The 27,345-nt window shown below is 42.5% G+C and overlaps 1 protein-coding gene across 1 annotated transcript in view; it reads right to left on the bottom strand.

Annotated features, from left to right (window-relative positions):
* Positions 1-12,493: 12,493 nt before the first annotated feature.
* The window catches only part of LOC106565276 (alpha-1-syntrophin), a 77,193-nt gene continuing 62,341 nt past the window's right edge, over positions 12,494-27,345 (bottom strand). Inside the window, exon 8 of the mRNA XM_014132208.2 lies at positions 12,494-13,674. Within this exon, the coding sequence (XP_013987683.1) occupies positions 13,582-13,674 (93 nt within the window). The 3' untranslated portion in view covers positions 12,494-13,581. The remainder of the gene's footprint in view (positions 13,675-27,345) is intronic.

Raw genomic sequence — 27,345 nt, 5'->3', positions numbered from 1 at the left:
AAACGCCTGAAGGTACCACGTTCATCTGTACAAACAATAATACGCAAGTATAAATATCTTGGGACCACACAGACTACGGTTTGCAACTGCACATGGGAACAAAGATCGTACTTTTTGGAGAAATGTCCTCTGGTCTGATGAAACAACAATAGAACTGTTTGGCCATAATGACCATCATTATGTTTGGAGGAAAAAGGGGGAGGCTTGCAAGCCGAAGAACACCATCCCAACCGTGAAGCACAGGGGTGGCAGAATCATGTTGTGGGTGTGCATTGCTGCAGGAGGGACTGGTGCACTTCACAAAATAGATGGCATCATGAGGGAGAAAAATTTGGTGGATATATTGAAGCAACATCTCAAGACATCAGTCAAGAAGTTAAAGCTCGGTCGCAAATGGGTCTTCCAAATGGACAATGACCCCAAGAATACTTCTAAAGTTGTGGCAAAATGGCTTAAGGACAACAAAGTCAAGGTATTGGAGTGGCCATCACAAAGCCCTGACCTCAATCCTATAGAACTGAAAAAGCATGTGCGAGCAAGGAGGCCTACAAACCTGACTCAGTTACACCAGCTCTTTCAGGAGGAATGGGACAACATTCACCCAACTTATTGTGGGAAGCTTGTGGAAGGCTACCCGAAACAATTGACCCAAGTTAAACAATTTATAGGCAATGCAACCAAATACTAATTGAGTGGATGTAAACTTCTGACCCACTGGGAATGTGATGAAATAAATAAAAGCTGAAATAAATCATTCTCTCTGCTATTATTCTAACATTTCACATTCTTAAAATAAAGTAGTGATCCTAACTGACCTAGAACAGGGAATTTTTACTAGGATTAAATGTCAGGAATTGTGAAAAACTGAGTTTAAATGTATTTGGCTTAGGTGTATGTAAACTTCCGACTTCAACTGTATGTCGCTCTCTTTCAGAAACAGTTATCTGAACACTGTGAATTTGGGCGATCACTGAGTGAACCTATATGTGATAGGTTAGTGTGTGGCATATGCAGTGAGACAATTCAGAAACGCCTTTTTACTGAGAGTACCTTAACACTGCAGAGAGCAATAGAAGTGAGTACTCAATGGAAATGTTAAATAAAGATCCACAGCAGCTAAGTGCATCGGCCCAAGTGCATAAGTTATCTACGGATTAAAAAACAAGGCAAGCCATGCTATCACTGTGGGAAACCAAGGGCCTCATTTACAAACCGTGCATACCTACAAAATATACCCCAAAAATGTGCGTTGGCATTTATAAAGTTGGCATTTATCCAAATTTAACTTGACGTGAGAATGTGCTCACCTCCCCGCAAACTTTAGACCATGCTAGGCTTGGGCGGTATACCGTATATACGGTGTATTTGGAAATAGCCATGGGATGGTTTTTCAATACCCTCAATACTGTTGAAACTATTTCTTTAAAGTTTTTCAATACATTTTAATATCGTAGCTATTTTGTTTAAGTAAATACCTGCAGTCAACTTGTGCAATGCTTTAGAAGATAAAGCAGATCACGTTCTTCATTTCACCTGTCACATTATTTTTACTTTATGAAGGTTACGTAGTTTTCCAGAACAGTTGACCCAGTTACGTTTGTTTGTAAATAGCACAATGAGAGAAAGCGTGAGCAAGTGAGTCCATTTGTCTATTGACAGAGGTCGCGTTTTATATTGAAAGTCTACAGTGGTTTTTTTTCTTCAGTAGAGTGATCAAGGACATGCAACTATAGTTATCCTTCACAGAAAATACATTAGTGCTACACATTCAGCAGAAAAATAGCTTCATTTTCATCAGATGACAACAAAGCTATTTGGCTGGCAGCCACACAAGTAGATGAGCAGGTCTTTTTTGCATGGCCATAATTTTTTGAATGTTTAGGACTATCATAGAAAGAATGCAGCCAGCCACATTTCCTAATGTCTTGTTTAAAGTTAAATCTTGCATTTAAAGGCTGGCTACACAAGAATAGGCTGGCTACACTGAGAAAAGTATTGGAGAAGAGTAGCTACACTTCAGTCAGAGCGCAGTCTGTTGATAGAATGCCATTCCTGAATTCTCATTGGAATTTAGAAGTGCAACTGAAACACAAAATTAGTCTGACGCCGAGCAGAAATTATAATAAGAAGCATTTTAGATCCGCGTTTACGAAACGCAGCAAGATATTTCTTCTGATTTAAAAAAATACGCAGAATTCTGCGTTAACACAAACCCTAAGTTTAACTTGCTATCTAAGTAAGTGGCTAAATTAATAAGGTGATGGGGCATCATACTGTGTTAGCTTTCTGCCGTGTTTAAGAAGTCAAAGCCCTTTGGATTACTTATTTGTACAGCTGCCACTGATATCTTGATTTCCTTGCATTTTTTCTCCTCTCTGTTGTCGGTCTGTCTGCTCCTCCCCCCTCTTCTCCAAACAGAGCAGGCAGGCCCGTTGCCCTAGCAAATCCACACAGACACAGCCTGTTGACATGCTGTTGGAGAGTCAGTACTGTCAAAACTTTGCATCAAACTGTTCATTTGCACAAAAACACTCTATATAGATGAAAACACTCTACAGAGAGTTTTCATCTATATTTTTCATAGCCGTCTATTTACCACCACAAACCAACGCTGGCACTAAGACCGAAATCAACGAGCTGTAGAAGGCCATAGGCAAACAAGAAAATGCTCATCCAGAAGCAGCACTCCTAGTGGCTGGTGACTTTAATGCAGGCAAACTTAAATCCGTTTTACCTCATTTCTACCAGCATGTCACATGTGCAACCAGAGGAAAGAAAACTCAAGACCACCTTTACTCCACACACAGAGATGCAAACAAAGCTCTCCCTCGCCCTCCATTTGGAAAATATGATCATAACTCTATCCTCCTGATTCCTGCTCACAAGCAAAAACCTGTTTTGCTAGCACTGACTGGATTCATCCAATGACATTGAGGAGTATACCAGCTCAGTCTCAGGCTTCATAAATAAGTGTATCGACGACGTCGTCCCCACAGTGACTGTGCGTACATATCCCAACCAGAAGCCATGAATTACAGGCAACATCCGCACCGAGCTAAAGGCTAGGGCTTCCGCTTTCAAGGAGTGGGACACTAACCCGTACGCTTATAAGAAATTCCGCTATGCCCTCAGACGAACCATCAAACAGGTAAAGCGTCAATACAGGATTAAGATTGAATCCTACTACACCGGCTCTGATGCTCGTTGGATGTGGCAGGGCTTGCAAACTACTATGGACTACAAAGGGAAACCCAGCCTGCCCAGTGACGCGATCCTACCAGACGGGCCAAATTCCTTTTACGCTCGCATCGAGGCAAGCAACACTGAAGCATGCATGAGAGCACCAGCTGTTCCGGACGACTGTGTGATCACACTCTCCATAGCCGATGTGAGCAAGACCTTTAAACAGGTCAACATTCACAAGGCCGCGGGGCCAGACGGATTACCAAGATGTGTACTCAGAGCATGAGCGGACCAACTAGCAAGTGTCTTCACTGACATTTTCAATCTCTCCCTGACCGAGTCTGTACTACCTACATGTTTCAAGCAGACCACCATAGTCCCTGTGCCCAAGAAAGCAAAGGTAACCTGACTAAATGAATACCGCCCCGTAGCACTCAGTTCGGTAGTGCTTTGAAAGGCTGGTCTTGGCTCACATCAACACCATCATCCCGGAAACCCTAGACCCACTCCAATTCCGCCCCAACAGATCCACAGATGATGCTATCTTAATCGCACTCTACACTGCCCTTTCCCACCTGGACAAAAGGAATACCTATGTGAGAATGCTGTTCATTGACTACAGCTCAGCGTTCAACACCATAGTGCCCACAAAGCTCATCACTAAGCTAAGGACCCTGGGACTAAACACCTCCCTCTGCAACTGGATCCTGGACTTCCTGACGGGCCGCCCCCAGGTGGTAAGGGTAGGCAACAACACATCTGCCATGCAGATCCTGAACACGGGGGCCCCTCAGGGGTGCGTACCTGTTGTATTCGGCGCATGTGACAAATAAAATTTGATTTGATTTGTAAATGTCCAAACTCACCAAAAATGTAATTTGGTAGATCCTTCCTATATACGTATAACTTTCAGCTGGATTGCCTTTATTTTCATTTGCGCTCGTTAGCATATGTAGCTAGCAGCCTCCATGGGAATTTGCTATTACTTGTGCTAATTTTGCTAGCATTCTGGTAATAGACGCCCTTTTTTGTGATTTTTTTGGGCGGCCCCTTGTGAACTGAAATCCCAGGGTGAGAGAAGGATGGTATGATGATGTGAAAATCTGGATACCGCCCAACCCTAGACCATGCGTATGCACATCTGCTAATGGTTGAAATATTGTATTGCAAGTAAGTATTTTGCGCAAATGGGGGATTAAAACATTAGATTAGATTAAAACATTTTGCCAACACAGTAAATAGACTGGTAGTTTATGTAATATATTTTACATTATGGGTAGGTTACAGTATTGCTGTGCATGCGATAGGGGCGCGACATCATTGCCTATTTAATCTCAGAGCCTATACCAAGGCAGGACATTGAAACCCAATAATCTATTGAGAAACTACATATTGAACAACAATTTGTCTTTTGCATGCCATGGCCTAATCCCAATAGTTCCCAGTGATACTGCAAAAAAAGGGCATTATTGACACCATAAAAGGTGAATGGAGGTGTTTTCCCGGTGTTGTTTTAATGCTCGTTCACGCGTTTTACTACAGGTGTTGATTTATAACGGAAACATGGGTATGTATGGACGTGCAGCAAGTTTTTAAATCTCAATATTTTTGTATACATGCGCAGACTTTTCTGAAATGGAGCTCGCATATATTTAGTGTGAAATTTACACAATGGTTATAAATGAGGTCCCTGGTCGCCAAGCGGAGAAGTGTTGGTGCAAAGACTGCAGAAGTTGTGGCAAAAAAGGGTCACATTGAACGTGCACGCAAAAACTAAAAAGACACAATCAAACAAAAGTACTGAACAAAAGAAAAGTGACTTCAGGAAGTACAAAAAGAAAGTGCATAAAATGGAGCACACAGAGGGTGAACAAAGTGATACCCTGTCTGAAGTGGAAGAATATTTGCATATTTTGCCCATTTCAGACAATGGACACGATGCTCAACAAACAGAAGTTAAATCTACCACCCTACATCGTGAAAGGCAACCATCCAGCTTTGTTAGGACAAACATGGCTGGAAAAGATCAAACTGGCATGAAATTCACATAATTCAAACCTACAAGGGATATTGAAGCAACACGCTGTGTTCAATGGAAAACTTGGCAGTATAAAGGACATAAAAGTTAAACTGACCGTAAAACCAGACAGCAAGCCAAAATGCTTCAAAGCCAGAGCCATTCGCCATAAAACCCAAAGTTTAAAGTGAGCTAGACAAACTAGTTAGGAGTGGAGCATTGGATCCAGAAGGTGTTAGTGAATGGGCTACACCCGTCGTTCCACTCATGAAAAAAGACGGAGCCCTCAGACTCTGTGGCGACTTCAAAGTCACCGTTAACCCTGCTGAAAAATATCCATTACCCTCGTTGATGACCTCTTTTCTGGTTTAGCTGGAGGACACAAATTCAGTAAGATAGACCTATCTACAGATGCATGTTGACCAAGAGTCACAATAACTATTGACCACAGTGACACACAGGACTGAACAGGTACCTGAGGCTTCCTTTTGGAATCACCTCAGCTCCAGCCTTGTTTCAGAGAGCTATGGACCAGATACAGAGAGGGCTCACCAGGGTCCAATGTTACCTCGATGATCTACTCATCACCAGCAAAGACGAGCAGGAGCACCTGAGAAACCTGAACGCTACACTACAGAGACTGGAAGGGTACGGATTGAGGGTCCGGAAGGACAAATGTGAGTTTTTCCGGCCTTGCGTTGAGTACCTGGGCCACGTCATTGACAATTCGGGGCTCCATAAGGCGCCATCATGGAAGCTCTTACTGTGAATCAGCTGAGATCATTCTTAGGACTACTGACATATTACGCAAAGTTTGTGCCGAACTTAGCTAACATGCCAAAGCCACTGCATGTACAAACTGTGGAAGTGGAAAGACAGTTGTGAGGAGGCCTTCAAGTGAAAACAGCCTTAGTGCAGTCAGAGGCACTAACCCACTTCAACCCCAACTTGCCATTACAGTTGGCATGTGATGTATCACCTTATGTGTTGGTGCTGTTTTCTCACACATCATGCCATCATGAGAGCAGAGAGCAATTAAGCACGGATAGAGCGCCATCGTGTTCGGAGTTAAAAAATTCCATCAGTTTCTGTTTGGACGACGATTCACACTGCTGACAGACCATAGAAAGTCTTACTTCCATCTTTGGTCCCCACACCAGCATTCCATCGCTTGCAGCCAGCCGCATGAAGCGATGGGCCTTACTGATATCTGCTCACCAGTACAACATCAAGTATAGAATGTCTAAGCATCACTGCAATGCAGACGGCCTCCCAAGGCTTCCCTTACCTGTCGCACAGCACACAGAGCACTCCCAGGCTGAAATCTTCTACTTCAAGGAAGTGATGAACGCCCCAGTTACGTCAGCCCAAGTGAAGAAGTTCACCTGCACTGATCCAGTGACGTCTGTGGTCATGGACATTGTCAATTGTGGGAAAGGACAGGAGCTGTCGGACAGCCTAAAGCCTTACCCGGTGAGTAAAAACGAGCTCACAGATCAGTCCGGATGCTCGTTATGGCGCTTTCGAGTCATCATACCACCGCCACTGAGGAAGCAGGTATGTGAAGAAGTCCATTCAGGGCACTTTGGCATGGTGTGAATGAAGGAGATGGCATGCAGCTACTTTTGGTGGCCAGGCTTGAGCGCAGCTATCGAAGACAAGGCTAAGTCATGTTGTTCAATGTCAAATTATGAGGAACATGCCTAAACTTACGTCGCTACACCTATGGAGCTTCCCAGAGGAGCCTTGGCAGTGAGTCCACATAGACTATGCAGGCCCACTGGAGGACCATATGTTATTATTTGATGTATTTTTTTGGGGGGGGGGGAGAGATCAGCTTTAGTATTGCAGATAGATTGCAGCTTCTATCGGTGTAATTGTATTCCTCATTTCCAATCTCCAAAATATATATTTTTGTAAATATACATGGTATATATTATTTTAAAATCGTAGTCGACACACACAGCAAATGGCCTGAGGTCACAGTGATAAAGAGCACTTCAGCTGAGAGATCCATCAAAGAACTGTGGTCAGTCTTCAGTCAGGAGTGTTAGCAATAATGGCCCCAACCTGTTGTCTGAAGAGTTCCTGTCATTCAAGGAAGCACATAAAGTCGGCGCTATGACCGTATTACTGCCACACCGGCAGTCATGAGTCATGTCCGCAGTAAAATTTTGTCATGGTAATCTCCTCTTATGCACTCTGGACATGTGTTGGTAGGACCCAACTCGCTAACGACCGTCAGGTTGCTAATGGCCTGGTACTCAGTGCTCTATTGTTCCTCTAACATCAATGCAAATTAAATGAAAATCACATCAAACACTTAACATTAAAACGGTATCATGTTTTTAAAACTCATCTCACCGTGATCGATCAATTTGAAGAAAGAAGTTCAACAACAAGTTGAAACTGAGTGGAAAACATGGTCATTAGGACTATCTTGTTTCAAAGCCTAACACAGCAAAATGGACAGGACTTTCTAAAGTGGTGATTAATTCAAAACACCCAAACATGCATATGTATAGGCCTGTATATATGAAACCCCAGCCCGATCATTTTTTTAATGAATTTAAATAATGATTGCACCCTTATACAATACATAGCCTAATTGCCTACCGCATATTACGCACTGCAGTAAAATATAAACATTTAACAGATTTAAGATGTTTTGTTACATAATTGGTCTAGCCTATACTTCAAAATTAAACAAATTTTAGAAATCAACTTAATTAAGTGTGGACTGTATTATAATGCATACTGGATGGACTGGTTACCTTGTGCTACCCACCAAACTTTCTATCCATGAGTCTGGGAGAGAACGTATAGACCTAGGCAATGCTATTGTTTCATTGATTGTGCAGGGCAGCTTACAGTCAGCCTAGAATTATAGTGAATTTGCATTTGATTTTGAATAGCCTAGTAATAGGGTATTTTTTATACACTGCTCAAAAAAATAAAGGGAACACTTAAACAACACAATGTAACTCCAAGTCAATCACACTTCTGTGAAATCAAACTGTCCACTTAGGAAGCAACACTGATTGACAATACATTTCACATGCTGTTGTGCAAATGGAATAGACAACAGGTGGAAATTATAGGCAATTAGCAAGACACCCCCAATAAAGGAGTGGTTCTGCAGGTGGGGACCACAGACCACTTCTCAGTTCCTATGCTTCCTGGCTGATGTTTTGGTCACTTTTGAATGCTGGCGGTGCTTTCACTCTAGTGGTAGAATGAGACGGAGTCTACAACCCACACAAGTGGCTCAGGTAGTGCAGCTCATCCAGGATGGCACATCAATGCGAGCTGTGGCAAGAAGGTTTGCTGTGTCTCTCAGCATAGTGTCCAGAGCATGGAGGCGCTACCAGGAGACAGGCCAGTACATCAGGAGACGTGGAGGAGGCCGTAGGAGGGCAACAACCCAGCAGCAGGACCGCTACCTCCGCCTTTGTGCAAGGAGGAGCAGGAGAAGCACTGCCAGAGCCCTGCAAAATGACCTCCAGCAGGCCACAAATGTGCATGTGTCTGCTCAAACGGTCAGAAACAGACTCCATGAGGGTGGTATGAGGGCCCGACGTCCACAGGTGGGGGTTGTGCTTACAGCCCAACACCGTGCAGGACGTTTGGCATTTGCCAGAGAACACCAAGATTGGCAAATTCGCCACTGGCGCCCTGTGCTCTTCACAGATGAAAGCAGGTTCACACTGAGCACATGTGGACGCCGTGGAGAACGTTCTGCTGCCTGCAACATCCTCCAGCATGACCGGTTTGGCGGTGGGTCAGTCATGGTGTGGGGTGGCATTTCTTAGGGGGGCCGCACAGCCCTCCATGTGCTTGCCAGAGGTAGCCTGACTGCCATTAGGTACCGAGATGAGATCCTCAGACCCCTTGTGAGACCATATGCTGGTGCGGTTGGCCCTGGGTTCCTCCTAATGCAAGACAATGCTAGACCTCATGTGGCTGGAGTGTGTCAGCAGTTCCTGCAAGAGGAAGGCATTGATGCTATGGACTGGCCTGCCCGTTCCCCAGACCTGAATCCAATTGAGCACATCTGGGACATCATGTCTCGCTCCATCCACCAACGCCACGTTGCACCACAGACTGTCCAGGAGTTGGCGGATGCTTTAGCGCAGGTCTGGGAGGAGATCCCTCAGGAGACCATCCGCCACCTCATCAGGAGCATGCCCAGGCATGGTAGGGAGGTCATACAGGCACGTGGAGGCCACACACACTACTGAGCCTCATTTTGACTTGTTTTAAGGACATTACATCAAAGTTGGATCAGCCTGTAGTGTGGTTTCCACTTTAATTTTGAGTGTGACTCCAAATCCAGACCTCCATGGGTTGATAAATTGGATTTCCATTGATTATTTTTGCGTGATTTTGTTGTCAGCACATTCAACTATGTAAAGAAAAAAGTATTTAATAAGATTATTTCTTTCATTCAGATCTAGGATGTGTTGTTTAAGTGTTCCCTTTATTTTTTTGAACAGTATATTTTCAGAATTAATAGGTCGATGCATTACCTTAGCTACAGAATATCACACCACTGTGCATTTTCATCTCCTCCTCTTTCTCCCTCATTCCTTTCTCGAGCGCATAAAGAGAGGGATTGTCAACAGTTTAATGACATGTTTTCTTGTGAAAACATGTTACTATTGATGTTTTCGAACAGATATCACTTGAAACAGTCAGAGTGCCTTTTCGGGGTGCTGTTGTACCCTAGTCTGGCCATACAATGTGACTTTAGACTCACCTGTACGTTGGCATTAGCCTGCAAGAGAAAGACGACCCCCTGAAAGATTGAACATTTGGTTTAGAGACTAACCTCCTACATTAGGGCAGAATACAACCCAGGGTTAAGTCTGAGAACTGAGGCATTCTACCCTCTTTCCCTAGTTCAGGAAAGGTTATACTGAAAAGTTCCATTGTTACTTTAGGAGAACTGTTCCGGTAAAAAAAATGTGTTACTTAAAGATAAAGACTATAAAGAAAATAATATGCAAAACAGTGAATATTTACTTTTTCCTTATGAGGCATCAAAAATAAAGGGGGAGGAATAGGATGTGTATTGATATTCTACTTTGTCCCTTCTACTTAAGTACATTGGAATGCTTGGAATGTCTTGTCCTGTGAAATGCATTACACAACGCTCACATTCATTTCTCCTCCTGTCTCATGTCCAGTCCTTATACTAGTTGTATAAGTAATACAGTGTGCTATACAACTTCTTTGCGGTGAGCGAGTTATAAAGCATAGGATAGGAAACACCAAGTTAAGCGGAGAGTAATAATATTATTGTTATTTTTTTAAGACGTTTTGATAGTTTAATTAATTTATAAAAACCTGTTAGCATAGAAACAGAGGACTCCAACGAAGGTTCACACAGAGAGTGTAAACAAAGGGAAACATTGTAACTTGCGGTTGTTAAGGATATGTTTAGAATTATGAAAATGACATGATGAAAATGTATTTATGAGATATGATTATCAATAGCTTTTTACAAATTGTTTAGTATGTTGGCTATTTAGTAGCCTAGTTAGTTGAATGAGAGAGCGAGAGACAACTGAAAACTGTATTGAAGAGAGAAGCACCAGATAAACCTTGTTTTAAACCTTATCTTCAAGGTGTCAGACTACATTCTTCTCACCATACCCTATTCACATCCAAAGATTTAATCGGGTACACTACACTACTAGACCACCAGTTCTCAATCTTTTTGGGGCCGTGGACCCCTTTTTGATGGCTACAACCAATAAAATAGTAGTAGTAGTTTGAAGGATAATAAAAAATATCAAAAACTGTGGTGCACATTGTTATAAACTTATCATTCTATTTATCACTATCGCATCAATTCAGGCAATTTATCGCATTATGGATTTTTGTCCCTATCGCCCAGCTCTTTTTGGCTCTATCTCCCAGCACTTTTTGGCCCTATTGACCAGCTATTGTTGGTCCCATCGACCAGCTCTATGTACTACCATGGTACATTTTTGGAAGAGAAAGAAGCCATGGCCATCCAATGAGGACTACGTTGATAGTTCATTTGATGGCATGTCAAAATTTTGCTTTGTGGGTATGATGTGGACTGGGGTTCCCATCCTGGGTTGCCCGTACGTTCCTTTTACGAAACAAAATTGCAGTTACAGTGCAGTATAACTGCAGTACACTATACTGCAAGTACTGTGTCCAAAATAACACTGTTTTTCTGTTGTGCAGTAGGCTTATTTTGCAGTATATAACTGCAGTTAGAGGAAGTTTAACTGCAGTACAATGAAGTACAATCCACCAATAGAGTACCTTTCGGGTAATGAAACTTGGTCCAAAAAAACTATTAATTTCACCTGATTTTAACTTCTGTCATAAAGAACACATGTTCAACTTAATAAAAAACATGTTTTCCTAACTCAAACTAAATTTAAAAAAAAGATTATAGTAAGTGCCAATTAAATGGGTTAAAATCTTCCTAGAAGTCTGAAAAACATGAAGAGGGATACATATATTTGGCACATTAGCAAGTCAGATTTAAAAAATGTTCCATATGGTCTATATTAAAGGGCCCTTCACTTAACATAACAGGCTTAAATATCTGTGAAAAATGTCTACTTAAAATATCAAAGGGAAGCAAAACGTACACTATTCATGGGCTGACCCAGTTATACTTCAACTGCAGTACACTGAAGTTATTAGGAAAGCACTGCTTTCAAAATAACACAGTACACTGCAGTTACTGCACTTTTGGGGGCGGGACCCCTATTACATATGCAGCTTGTTAATCAAACTGATATCTAGAGATCTACCAACAAAACCCTGTAAAAGTTAACAATCAAAGTTTATTACACTTTTATATACAAACAACCCTGCAAGGCACACCTTTTGTTTAAATAAGAATATACAATAAATGTTTCTTAATGAAAGCAAACAAGTTTTAGTTTGAAATATATATTAATATATATTAATATAGGTTTGTTTAGCATTGTAGAGAGAAGGCCACGAGTAGTGAATAGTCTGTTGACACAAAGGAAATGGGGGCAATTGAACACATACATTGTCATGTAAACTATAGACCCCATTTCTGTTCATTTTAAGTTGGTTTGATATCTGTAAATGCACACTCCTAACAAAAGGACTAACACTGTATAAAAACTGCATAATGAGTCCCCAACAAGCTTATATCTTTCAAATGCATCAGCGATTTTGGCTGTAGTTGTTAAGAAAAGAACATCATGTGTATTCAACTAGCTTTGTAAGGACTTAAAAAGGTTTACATATAACACAACTCAGTACCTGTAGCATATACTCTGATAACTCTTTTAATAGGAAACACTTTCAATGTATTCATTGATAATGTTATACCCAGAGCAAAATACATACATATATGTGTACTATATAGTTACATACACCTATATGGCTGGTTATACCTATGGGAGAACCATTCCATCAATCTTTCCTCAAACTGAAAAGGATCTAGTTTTCAGGGACAACTTCCTAAATCAAAAGGGGTCGTAGTATGCACTCCATCAACAGAAATGATAACGCGTCAAAATCTATAAATGCAGAGTAATCTTACGCATAAAGTCCTTCCAGTTAGTTGGAGGGTGGAGCTTTTGTTAAGTGAAATTACAGTGGCAACAATCCGTTTGTTGCCTGTATCTAAATGTCTGGATTTAGGTGTTAAACTATATGTCAGAAAGCACATTTTAAGTTATCTTCATGTTGATATTGGTTACAGGAAACATTTATGAACCTACTAAAGAAATGCAGAGTCAAAAGGCTTTTCGCTGCACTCAAAATGTATCTGAATCAGTACTTGCAAAACTGCTCTAATAGCAGACATAAAATAATGTTTCTCAAAAAATGTTATGGCAAAACAGTAAACCCTCTGAATAGTTCAACACAATCAGTCAACAGCGCATGTAACAGTTTCAAATTGTGTAACTTTTTTTGAAGCCGTTGTAAAATCAATGGTGCCTGTTATAACCACTTGTAAGAGGTTATATAAACTGACTTATCACTTATGACAACGGACATGCTACGACCCATGAAACAATCAAATGCAATTCAAACATTGAGCTTGGCAACAGTGCTATGTAGGCTGTCATAAGTGTACGTTTGGCTCTCGTAAGTTAATATCCTCTTAGGACAGATGTTGCACTTACGACTGATAAGGACCTTTGAAAGCATCATTATTGCAGGTATATCTTCAATCCACTCGCTTTCCACTTTGATTCTGACCAACGGTGGCCCTTGGTAAGAGTTTGGTGAGGTTTGAAACAGAGCGGTGACATCATATCCTCTGCAGTGATGTCACATCCTCCTAACGTTAGTCATGGCTGCGTGTAAATACGCATGGGTGGTTCTTCAGGGTTAAAATGTTATCACGCTAACAAGCCTAGCCGCTTGACCTTAGCAGAGAGGAAGGAGTGGATGATGAACACCATGGTCTTGGGACAGGAGTGGAGGTCCAGTTGCTGCAGGAGAGGGAAGGGAGGGTAAGAGAGAGAAAGAAGGGGGAGAGAGAAGTTGAAAAGTTGACTGTATTGAAATGTTTTTGGTGTTTGAAAATGGGGTTCAAATCTATTCCCTTTTTACACATTTTGATTTAAGCACTTCTCAGTAGTTGGTATTCAGACTTACTTTATGCAGGTGCATAACAGGCTTTGCAGATGCAGCAACTTGCGCACACTGAGTAAATTGAATTCAACCCCTGAAAACCCTCCCACTTGATGATCAACAGATTTTCTCATGAAGTTTTCATTCAATAGGGTTTTCAGTACATGTATCTAAAGTCATCCCTTTAAATACGGTGTACCTTTAATTAGAAAAAAAAAGAAAACCACCCAAATACACATATATTCTAGGGATGCACGATCTATCGGTGAACTAGTTGAACAATGTCTAGTGTAACGCCGATGTTAAAAAACGATGTCAAAGCTACCGTGCATACCTATATAACATGATGTAATAACGCCACGTAAAATGGTTACACGTGCAACACAGCATTCCTAACCTAGCTCACACAATGTCTGCTGTGTGGATCGAGCAGTCAACAAGTCGAGCAGTCATTTGAAAAAGTAAGACATTTTCAGCGAGTCAACTCAAAGGCGAAATCCATTAAAGCCAAGATAATGGGATTCATTGCCCTTGACAATCAATCGTTCTCTGTCGTAGGTGATGTTGGCTTTCGCCGACACTACCAAGTGTGCTATTTTTCAGATGTTGCCCTACTGGAGTTACACAGTAATAGCGTCACTGCTATTAGCTTCACGACATACGACATATGGGGGGAAAAAAATAAGATATATATATATATATATATCTTAAATAAAACTTAAATAAAAAAAGACATATGACATATGGAATGCCGTTTGGGTCTTTGTGTGTCAAAAAAGATACAGTAGCGCTGTCAAAGCTGTGCAAAAAAGTCTGCAAACAAGCAAACACCGGCCACGAACGATGTGTTTACAATTCCGCATTGGTAATAAAGCATAATTTGTACAACCGCAACTTCTGGGGTAGCTAGCTTTAGGTTGGTTCCTAGCTCGCACCAATACAATCAACCTGAAAACAATGATGAGTAGAAACTGCAGTCATTTTCATTATTCTTAGCAATGATTTAGGAATCCTTGTGAGTAAGTATTAGCTAGGTTGCCACTTGTTGTTTGCCTTTTGAAATTGATCTTCAGTTCATGAAAATAAATAGCTAGCCAGCTACTTAAACCTGTTGCCAAAAGCTAACGTTATAAGCAGCCAGCTAGCTTCATCTGGCTAGTGACGCTCGACCAGAGCGGGTTATGTGTTGTGAAGCTAGCCACAATAAGGATTAGGCACAATTGTGGAATTTGCAGTCTGCCTTCAAAATAAAAGTAAGTCATTGGCAGCGATGCAAATAAATAGAAATAGTAGAATTCTGCCATACTTTTATTCTGAAGGCTAACCGCAAAGTCCACTATTGTGGCTATCCTTATTGTGGCTAGCTTCACATAGATGGGTCCGACCACCATAAATCAAATTTTAATTTTAATTTTTAATTTCACCTTTATTTAACCAGGTAGGCAAGTTGAGAACAAGTTCTCATTTACAATTGCGACCTGGCCAAGATAAAGCAAAGCAGTTCGACAACATACAACAACAGAGAGTTACACATGGAGTAAAACAAACATACAGTCAATAATACAGTAGAAAAATAAGTCTATATACAATGTGAGCAAATGAGGTGAGATAAGGGAGGTAAAGGCAAAAAAGGCCATGGTGGCAAAGTAAATACAATATAGCAAGTAAAACACTGGAATGGTAGATTTGTAGTAGAAGAAAGTGCAAAGTAGAAATAAATAATGGGGTGCAAAGGAGCAAAATAAATAAAATAAATAAATACAGTAGGGGAAGCGGTAGTTGTTTGGGCTAAATTATAGATGGGCTATGTACAGGTACAGTGATCTGTGAGCTGCTCTGACAGCTGGTGCTTAAAGCTAGTGAGGGAGATTAGTGTTTCCAGTTTCAGAGATTTTTGTAGTTCGTTCCAGTCATTGGCAGCAGAGAACTGGAAGGAAAGGCAGCCAAAGGAAGAATTGGCTTTGGGGGTGACCAGTGAGATATACCTTCTGGAGCGCATGCTATGGGTGGGTGCTGCTATGGTGACCAGTGAGCTGAGATAAGGCGGGGCTCTACCTAGCAGAGACTTGTAGATGACCTGGAGCCAGTGGGTTTGGCGACGAGTATGAAGCGAGGGCCAGCCAACGAGAGCATACAGGTCGCAGTGGTGGGTAGTATATGGGGCTTTGGTGACAAAACGGATGGCACTGTGATAGATTGCCCCCAATTTGTTGAGTAGAGTGTTGGAGGCTATTTTATAAATTACATCGCTGAAGTCGAGGACCGGTAGGATGATCAGTTTTACGAGGGTATGTTTGGCAGCGTGAGTGAAGGAGGCTTTGTTGCGAAATAGGAAGCCGATTCTAGATTTAATTTTGGATTGGAGATGCTTAATGTGAGTCTGGAAGGAGAGTTTACAGTCTAACCAGACACCTAGGTATTTGTAGTTGTCCACAAGTCAGAACTGTCCAGAGTAGTGATGCTGGACGGCGGGCAGGTGCGGGCAGCGATCGGTTGAAGAGCATGCATTTAGTTTTACTTGTATTTAGGAGCAGTTGGAGGCCACGGAAGGAGAGTTGTATGGCATTGAAGCTCGTCTGGAGGGTTGTTAACACAGTGTCCAAAGAAGGGCCAGAAGTATACAGAAGGGTGTCATCTGCGTAGAGGTGGATCAGAGACTCACCAGCAGCAAGAGCGACATCATTGATGTATACAGAGAAAAGAGTTGACCCAAGAATTGAACCCTGTGGCACCCCCATAGAGACTGCCAGAGGTCCGGACAACAGGCCCTCCGATTTGACACACAGAACTCTATCAGAGAAGTAGTTGGTGAACCAGGCGATGCAATCATTTGAGAAACCAAGGCTATTGAGTCTGCCGATGAGGATGTGGTGATTAACAGAGTCGAAAGCTTTGGCCAGGTCAATGAATACGGCAGCACAGTATTGTTTCTTATCGATGGCGGTTACGATATCGTTTAGGACCTTGAGCGTGGCTGAGGTGCACCCATGACCGGCTCTGAAACCAGATTGCATAGCGGAGAAGGTGCGGTGTGATTCGAAATGGTCGGTAATCTGTTTGTTGACTTGGCTTTCGAAGACCTTAGAAAGGCAGGGTAGGATGGATATAGGTCTGTAGCAATTTGGGTCAAGAGTGTCCCCTCCTTTGAAGAGGGGGATGACAGCAGCTGCTTTCCAATCTATGGGAATCTCAGACGACACGAAAGAGAGGTTGAACAGGCTAGTAACAGGCTTATTTAAGATAGTGAGGAAGGCATTTAAAAAAAATAACCAGGCATCCTCTACTGACGGGATGAGGTCAATATCCTTTCAGGATACCTGGGCCAGGTCGATTAGAAAGGCCTGCTCGCTGAAGTGTTTTAGTGAGTGCGTTTGACAGTGATGAGGGGTGGTCGTTTGACCGTGGACCCATTACGCATGCACGCAATGAGGCAGTGATCGCTGAGATCCTGGTTGAAGACAGCAGAGTTTTATTTAGAGGGCGAGTTGGTCAGGTTGATAAGAAGGTGCCCATGGATACAGATTTAGGGTTGTACCTGGTAGGTTCCTTGATAATTTGTGTGAGATTGAGGGCATCTAGCTTAGATTGTAGGACGGCCGGGGTGTAAAGCATGTCCCAGTTTAGGTCACCTAACAGTACAAACTCTGAAGATAGATGGGGGCGATCAATGCACATATGGTGTCCAGGGCACAGCTGGGGGCTGAAGGGGGTCTATAACAAGCGGCAACGGTGAGAGACATATTTCTGGAAAGGTCCATTTTTAAAAGTAGAAGCTGAAATTGTTTGGGAACAGACCTGGATAGTATGACAGAACTGCTGCAGGCTAACTCCACCCCCTTTGGCAGTTCTATCTTGGCGGAAAATGTTACAGTTAGGAATGGACATGGAAATTATTTTTGGTGGCCTTCCTAAGCCAGGATTCAGACACGGCTAGGACATCCGGGTTTGCAGAGTGTGCTAAAGCAGTGAATAAAACAAACTTAGGGAGGAGGCGTCTAATGTTAACATGCATGAAACCAATGCTTTTAAGGTGACAGAAGTCAACAAATGAGAGCCTGGGGAATGGGAGTGATGCTGGGGGCTGCAGGGCCTGGGTTAACCTCTACATCACAAGAGGAACGACTGGATTTAACTAGGCAAGTGAGTAAAAAACAAATTCTTATTTACAATGACGGCCTGGACGACACCGGGCCAATTGTGCGCTGCCCTATGGGACTCCATTCACGGCCGGATGTGATACAGCCTGGATTTGAACCATGGACTGTAGTGATTTCTCTTGCACTGAGATGCAGTGCCTTAGACCGCTGCGTCCATGTGTGTGTGTTAACTATTTAACTGTACTAGAATGCTTAAAAGGCCGCTAAAATGTTTTATATCGGTTATCGGTATCGTTTTTTTTGGCAAGGAAAATATCGGATATCGGTACCGGCCAAAAATGTCATATCGGTGCATCACTAGTATATTCGTCTCCTTTTCAGTACCAATCAGTCGATTTAAATATACTCTGATCTTGTATATTATTTAGGGTTAGGAAAGTATTCATGAATTTTAAAAAAGATTTGGAGAGCCTTTATGCATGAAATATATTGGTGAATAAAAAAATACAGTGGTTTGATTTGTCCTGAAAGTTGCCATATTAAATAGTTTAACCCATGATATATTGGAAGGTGAGAAAAGTGTACAATAGGGGTTGATCAGTAGTCCTCTAAATCTATCCTAATTCTCACTATTCATGGAACTGTATGACAACTGTCCAGTCGTTGTGAAACGTGGGCCAAGCTACAGGTTTAAACTGCTACTTATGGTCTGCATTAAATAATGAGTCAAATAGGTTACATGTTATTGCCCAACTTTTACTACGTTAGCCTAATATGATCCACTATTGCTAGCGATCCTCAGGAACAACCACACAAACATGACAGAGGAAAGAAAGGTGAACTAACCATTTAATGGAATGATGCAAAATGTAATGAACTAAGACTAAAATGACAGTTATAAATGTATGTTGGTATTACTGACGGTGGCTAACGATAGTGGCTAATATTTAACATGTAACAAATTCTTTAAAAAATACACTGAAAAGTCTGGGCATATAATTCTAGAAATCATAAATCAACTCGGTAGGTTTGGCACTATACTGTCATTTGCACATGGCTACAGAAGCCTAATAGCTTGGGTCTCCACATTTCACATCTGCAAGTTATAAGGCCAACATTTCATAAACTTCACTGGGGAAAAGGTGATATGTTGATATGCTTCAGTTTGCTGCCATGTGACTGGTTTCACATTTGTCTCCAGAGATCATAAGGTGAAATAAATATAAATCAATTGTCATTTATATTTACAATCCCCTTATCCAAACGGCTTACTAATTTATATAGCTCTTATCAATAGCCCTTATCATTTTATAAATTACAGTGCATGGAGAATGCTTTTACTTCTATCGGGAAAAAGAAAGTAGATGTGGTTCCATTTGGAACCGTCAGGTTGCTCAACCTTATTCATCATTTCATTGTGCGTTAAGGTGGTGGAATTATGAGGGAATTAAGTCAAGGTCAGAATACGGCGTATCTGTAGACAAACCTCCGCCATACCTTCACTTATTTGATATCCAAACCAAACTAATAGCGGGTGAATAGCATGCTATTTTCATACTTAAGTTCAAGCTCAGAATTCGCATAGAGAGAAAGGTGCATAAAAAGGGAATTACGTTCCCTTTACGCACACTTAACTCGGGTTGGAATTAGCATCCATGTGAACAAGAGAAGGAAACCAACAGCAAAGGAGAGAGAGAGATGGAGAGAGAAAATGACAGGGAGAGATGGGGAGGGAGGGAGAGAGAGGTGGGATGGGGTACTGAGGTAAGGTAGGAGGTGTAGGATGGCAGTAACCTGAGCCGGGCACACTCTTTGTTATTCTAAGGAGGCTCTTTGTGATGTGTTGATATCCCTGACATGATATTGTAGCAAAATAACACAGCTGATGGCTTTAATTAAAGAGAGAGCAGGAACCCAGACTTTATCAAATAAAGTGGAATTACAGACATTGTCATCCTACACGAAACATGGTATAGAGGAGAGTGAGCCACTGGTTGCCCTCTAGGTTACAGAGAGCTGGAGGTCCCATCCACCACACAACCAGGTGTGAAACAGGGAAGAGACTCTGGGGGTATGATAATTTTGTATAGATCAGACCTAACCCACTCTATTAAATTAGTCAAAACAGGAACATTTTACATCTGCCTAGAAATGAATAGGGAAAAATGTCCTCATGTGTGCTACCTATACGCCAATAGAATCCCCATACTTTAACTTCATTAGGGTAGGGGGCACTATTTTCACCTCCGGATGAAAAGCGTGCACAAAGTAAACTGCCTGCTACTCAGGAGCAGAAGCTAGGATATGCATACAATTAGTAGATTTGGAAAGAAAACACTCCAGAGTTTCTAAAACTGTTAAGATCATGTCTGTGAGCATAACAGAACTGAAATGGCAGGCGAAAACCTGAGGAAAATCCATCCAGGAAGTGCCATTACCTTGAAATGGCTGTTTTTCCAATGAAAGCCTATCCACCATTTAAAGGGATAGGACCCAGATTCCGTTCCCTATGGCTTCCACTAGTTGTGAACAGTCTTTAGACATTGTTTCAGGCTTTTATTCTGAAAAATGAGGGAGAATGACAACATTGAGTGAGTGGACCCTGGGATGTCCTCAGAGCTGGTTACTGCACACGACCGAGGGCACACCTTTCTTGTTTTCCTTTTATATTGACGAAGCTTTTGTCCGGTTTATTATTATCAATTATTTATGCTAAAAACAACCTGAGGATTGATTATAAACATTGTTTGACATGTTTCTACGAACTTTACGGATACTATTTGGAATTTTTGTCTGCCTCTTGTGATCGCATTTGAGCCATTGGATTACTGAACAAAACACGCCAACAAAATGGAGATTTTTGGATATAAAGAGGGACTATCGAACAAAACGAACATTTATTGTGTAACATGGAGTCTTGTGAGTGCAACCATACGAAGATCATTAAAGGTACAGTGAGGGAAAAAAGTATTTGATCCCCTGCTGATTTTGTACGTTTGCCCACTGACAAAGAAATGATCAGTCTATAATTTTAATGGTAGGTTTATCTGAACAGTGTGAGACAGAATAACAACAAAAAAATCCAGAAAAACGCATGTAAAAAATTTTATAAATTGATTTGCATTTTAATGAGGGAAATAAGTATTTGACCCCCTCTCAATCAGAAAGATTTCTGACTCCCAGGTGTCTTTATACAGGTAACGAGCTGAGATTAGGAGCACACTCTTAAAGGGAGTGCTCCTAATCTCAGCTTGTTACCTGTATAAAAGACACCTGTCCACAGAAGCAATCAATCAATCAATCAGATTCCAAACTCTCCACCATGGCCAAGACCAAAGAGCTCTCCAAGGATGTCAGGGACAAGATTGTAGACCTACACAAGGCTGGAATGGGCTACAAGACCATCGCCAAGCAGCTTGGTGAGAAGGTGACAACAGTTGGTGCGATTATTTGCAAATGGAAGAAACACAAAAGAACTGTCAATCTCCCTCGGCCTGGGGCTCCATGCAAGATCTCACCTCGTGGAGTTGCAATGATCATGAGAACGGTGAGGAATCAGCCCAGAACTACACGGGAGGATCTTGTCAATGATCTCAAGGCAGCTGGGACCATAGTCACCAAGAAAACAATTGGTAACACACTACGCCGTGAAGGACTGAAATCCTGCAGCGCCCGCAAGGTCCCCTTGCTCAAGAAAGCACATATACATGCCAGTCTGAAGTTTGCCAATGAACATATGAATGATTCAGAGGACAACTGGGTGAAAGTGTTGTGGTCAGATGAGACCAAAATGGAGCTCTTTGGCATCAACTCAACTCACCGTGTTTGGAGGAGGAGGAATGCTGCCTATGACCCCAAGAACACCATCCCCACCGTCAAACAAGGAGGTGGAAACATTATGCTTTGGGGGTGTTTTTCTGCTAAGGGGACAGGACAACCTTACTGCATCAAAGGGACGATGAATGGGGCCATGTACCGTCAAATCTTGGGTGAGAACCTCCTTCCCTCAGCCAGGGCATTGAAAATGGGTCGTGGATGGGTATTCCAGCATGACAATGACCCAAAACACACGGCCAAGGCAACAAAGGAGTGGCTCAAGATGAAGCACATTAAGGTCCTGGAGTGGCTTAGCCAGTCTCCAGACCTTAATCCCATAGAAAATCTGTGGAGGGAGCTGAAGGTTCGAGTTGCCAAAAGTCAGCCTCGAAACCTTAATGACATGGAGAAGATCTGCAAAGAGGAGTGGGACAAAATCCCTCCTGAGATGTGTGCAAACCTGGTGGCCAACTACAAGAAACGTCTGACCTCTGTGATTGTCAACAAGGGTTTTGCCACCAAGTACTAAGTCATGTTTTGCAGAGGGGTCAAATACGTATTTCCCTCATTAAAATGCAAATCATTTTCTAACATTTTTGACATGCGTTTTTCAGGATTTTTTGTTGTTGTTATTCTGTCTCTCACTGTTCAAATAAACCTACCATTAAAATTATAGACTGATCATTTCTTTGTCAGTGGGCAAACGTATAAAATCAGCAGGGGATCAAATACTTTTTTCCCTCACTGTAAGTGATTCATTTTATTGCTATTTCTGACTTTCGTGACTAATCTACTTGGATGGTAACTGTACGTAATGTTTTGTGTGCTGAGCGCTGTCCTCAGATTATCGCATGGTTTGCTTTCGCCGTAAAGACTTTTTTAAATCTCACATGGCGGCTGGATTAACAAGAAGTTAAGCTTTATTTTGATGTATAACACATATATTTTCAAGAATGTAAAATCTTTGAATTGAGTATTTTTGAATTTCGCGCTCTGCAATTTCACTGGATGTTGGCCAGGTGGGACGGTAGCGTCCCACACCCCCTAGAGAGGTTAACGATGACAGCTTCTCCATCCTAGAGGGGGAGATCAACCATTTCCAGGCCCAGGAACATGTACTAGTCTGTGATGACCTAAATGCCAGAACTGGACAAGAACCTGATACTCTTAGCACACAGGGGGACAAACACCTACCTGGAGGTGACAGCATTCCCTACCAAATATTCCCTTCTAGACACAACTATGACAAAACTACCAACAAAAATGGGTGTTAACTCCTGCAGCTCTGTCGCATGCTGGGTCTGTACATAGTCAATGGTAGGCTTTGAGGGGACTTTTATGGTAGGTACACCTACAGCTCATCCCTTGGCAGTAGTCCTGCAGATTACTTTATCACTGATATCAACCCAGAATCTCTCAGAGCGTTCGCAGTCAGCCCACTGACACCCCTGTCAGATCACAGCCAAATCACAGTCTACTTGAACAGAGCAGTACTCAAATCATGAGGCATCAAAGCCAAAGGAACTACATAATATTAAGAAATGCTATAGATGGAAGGAAATCTACCAAAAAAACAATTAGGCAACAACAAATTCAATCCATTTTAGACAACTTCCTGGACAAAACGTTTCACTGTAATAGTGAAGGCGTAAACTTGGCAGTAGAAAACCTAAAAATTTCAAGCAGACAGCCTAAGAAAATGAACAACAATGACAAATGGTTTGATGAAGAATGCAAAAAACTAAGAAAGAAATTGAGAAACCTATCCAACCAAAAACATAGAGACCCAGAAAACCTGAGGAACGGGAAAAAAAGGAAAATCAGCTCAATGTCATTGAAGAATACACAGAATCTAACCACTTCTGGGAAAATTGGAACACACTAAACAAACAACAACACGAAGAGTTATCTACCCAAAACGGAGATGTATGGATAAACCACTTCTCCAATATTTTTGGCTCTATCACAAAGAACAAACAGCAAAAACATATACAGTTGAAGTCGGAAGTTTACATACACTTAGGTTGGAGTCATTAAAACTCGTTTTTCAACCACCCCATAACTTTCTTGTTAACAAACTACAGTCATCTACTTTGTGCATGACACAAATCATTTTTCCAACAATTGTTTACAGACAGGTTATTTCACTTATAATTAATTCACTGTATCACAAATCCATTGGGTCAGAAGCTTACACACACTAAGTTGACTGTGCCTTTAAACAGCTTGGAAAATTCCAGAAAATTAGTTCAGAAGATTCTGATTGACATAATTTGAGTCAATCGGAGGTGTACCTGTGGATGTATTTCAAGGCCTGCCTTCAAACTCGGTGCCTCTTTGCTTGACATCATGGGAAAATCAAATGAAATCAGTCACGACCTCAGAAAAAAAATTGTAGACCTCCACAAGTCTGGTTCATACCGCTCAGGGATGAGACGTGTTCTGTCTCCTAGAGATTAACGTACTTTGGTGTGAAAAGTGCAAATCAATCCCAGAACAACAGCAAAGGACTTTGTGAAGATGCTGGAGGAAACAGGCACAAAAGTATCTATATCAACAGTAAAACGAGTCCTATATCGACATAACCTTAAAGGCTGCTCAGCAAGGAAGAAGCCACTGCTCAAAAACCGCCATAAAAAAGCCAGACTACGGTTTGCAACTGCACATGGGGACAAAGATCGTACTTTTTGGAGAAATGTCCTCTGCTCTGATGAAACAAAAAATAGAACTGTTTGGCCATAATGACCATCGTTATGTTTGGAGGAAAAAGGGGGAGGCTTGCCAGCCGAAGACACCATCCCAACCGTGAAGCAACTGTGATCAATTTATTTTTTGTAACTACAACTGGCGCCGACAAAGATGGTCGCCTCGCTTCGAGTGCTTAGGAAACTATGGAGTATTTTTTTTTTAATGTATTATTTCTTACATTTTTGCCCCAGGAAATCTTAAGTCTTATTACATACAGCCGGGAAGAACTATTGGATATAAGAGCAACGTCAACTTACCAACATTACGACCGGAATACAACTTTCCCGACGCAGATCATCTGTTCGGACCACCACCCAGGACAATGGATCTAATCCCAGTAGCAAAACAACGGCGCCACAGAAGGTGCAGACGGAGCGGCCTCCTGGTCAGGCTCTGTAGACGTGCATATTGCTCACCGCTCCCAAGTATACTACTCGCCAATGTCCAGTCTCTTGACAACAAGGTAGATGAAATTCGAGCAAGGGTTGCCTTCCAGAGAGATATCAGAGATTGTAACATTCTCTGTTTCACGGAAAGATGGCTCTCTGTTGTCAGAATCGGTTCAGCCACCGGGCTTCTCCATGCATCGCGCCGACAGAGATAAACACCTCTCTGGGAAGAGGAAGGGCGGGGGTGTATGCTTTATGATTAACGACTCATGAGGTAATCATAACAACATACAGGAACTCAAGTCCTTCTGCTCACCCGACCTAGAATTCCTTACAATCAAAGGCCGGCCATTTTACCTACCAAGAGAATTCTCGGCAGTTATAGTCACAGCTGTGCACATTCCCCCTCAAGCGAACACCAAGACGGCGCTCAAGGATTTTCACTGGACTCTTTGTAAACTGGAAACTAAATATCCGGATGCTGCATTTATTGTAGCTGGGGATTTTAACAAAGCAAATTTGAGATCAATGCTACCTAAATTCTATCAGCATATTAATCGCACGACACGCAGGGTTAATACTCTCGACCACTGCTACTCTAACTTCTGTGATGCATACAAAGCCCTACCCCAACCTCCCTTCGGCAAATTTGACCACGACGCCATCTTGCTCGTACCATCTTATAGGCAGAAACTCAAACAGGATGTATCAGTGACGAGAACCATTCAATGCTGGTCTGACCAATCGGAAGACATGCTTCAAGATTGTTTTGATCACACAGACTGGAATATGTTCTGGTCATCCTCAGAGAACAACACTGACCTATACGCTGACTCGGTGACTGCGTTTCTAATGAAGTGCATTGGAGATGTTGTACCCACCGTGACTATTAAAACCTACCCTAACCAGAAACCGTGGATCGATGGCGGAATTTGTACAAAACTGAAAGTGCGATCCACCGCATTTAACCATGGAAAGAGGTCTGGAAATATGGCTGAATATAAACAGTGGTGTTATTCCCTTCGCAAGGCAATTAAACAAGCGAAATGCCGGTACAGGGACAAGGTGGAGTCGCAATTCAACGGCTCAGACATGAGACGTTTATGGCAGAGTCTCCAAAAAAAAAAAACAGCCACGTCACGGACACCGGCGTCATGCTCCCAGACAAACTAAACACATTCTTTGCCTGCTTTGAGGATAATACAGTTCCACCACCGCGGCTCGCTAACAAAAACTGCCCCCACCCCTTCTCCATGGCTGACGTGAGTAAAACATTTAAACGTGTTTACCCTCGCAAGGCTGCTGGCCCAGACAGCATCCCTAGCCGCGTCCTCAAAGCATGCGCAGACCAGCTGGCTGGTGTGTTTACGGACATATTCAATTGCTCCCTATCCCAGTCTGTGTCCCCACATGGTTCAAGATGGCTACCATTGTTCCTGTACCCAAGAAGGCAAAGATTACTGAACTAAATGACTACCGCCACGTAGCACTCACTTCTGTCATCATGAAGTGCTTTGAGAGGCTAGTCAAGGATCATATCACCGCCACCTTACCGGCCACCCTAGACCCACTTCAGTTTGCATACCACCCCAACAGGTCCACAGATGACGCAATGGTCATCACACTGCACACTGCTCTATACCATCTGGACAAAAATAATACCTATGTAAGAATGCTGTTCATTGACTACAGCTCAGCATTCAACACCATAGTACCCTCCAAGCTCATCATCAAGCTGGAGGCCCTGGGTCTCAACCCCGCCCTGTGCAACTGAGTCCTGGACTTTCTGACTGGTTGCCCCCAGGTGGTGAAGGTAGGAAACATCATCTCCACTTCGCTGACCCTCAACACTGGGGCCCTACAAGGGTGTGTGCTGCCCTCTCCTGTACTCCCTGTTAACCTATGACTGCGTAGCCATGCACGCCTCCAACTCAATCATCAAGTTTGCAGACGACACAACAGTAGTGGGCTTGATCACCAACAACGACAAGACAGCCTACAGGGAGGAGGTGAGGGCACTCGGAGTGTGGTGTCAGGAAAACAAGCTCTCACTCAACGTCAACAAAACAAAGGAGATGATTGTGGACTTCAGGAAACAGCAGAGGGAGCACCCCCCTATTCACATCAAAGGGACAGCAGTGGAGAAGGTGGAAAGTTTTAAATTCCTGGGCGTACACCTCACAGACAAACTGAAATGGTCCACCCACACAGACAGTGTGGTGAAGAAGGCACAACAGCGCTTCTTCAACCTCAGGAGGCTGAAGAAACTTGGCTTGTCACCCAAAAACACTCACAAACTTTTACAGATGCACAATCGAGAGCATCCTGTCGGGCTGTATCACAGCCTGGTACGGCAACTGCACCGCCCTCAACTGCAAGGCTCTCCAGAGGGTAGTGCGGTCTGCACAACATATCAAAGGGGGCAAACTACCTGCCCTCCAGGACACCTACAGCACCCAATGTCACAGGACGGCCAAAA

This window comes from Salmo salar, chromosome ssa12, assembly GCF_905237065.1.
Source record: "Salmo salar chromosome ssa12, Ssal_v3.1, whole genome shotgun sequence".
Lineage (NCBI taxonomy): Eukaryota > Metazoa > Chordata > Actinopteri > Salmoniformes > Salmonidae > Salmo > Salmo salar.
Note: the sequence above shows the minus strand (reverse complement) of the source record. Positions and strands in the feature narration are given on the sequence as shown.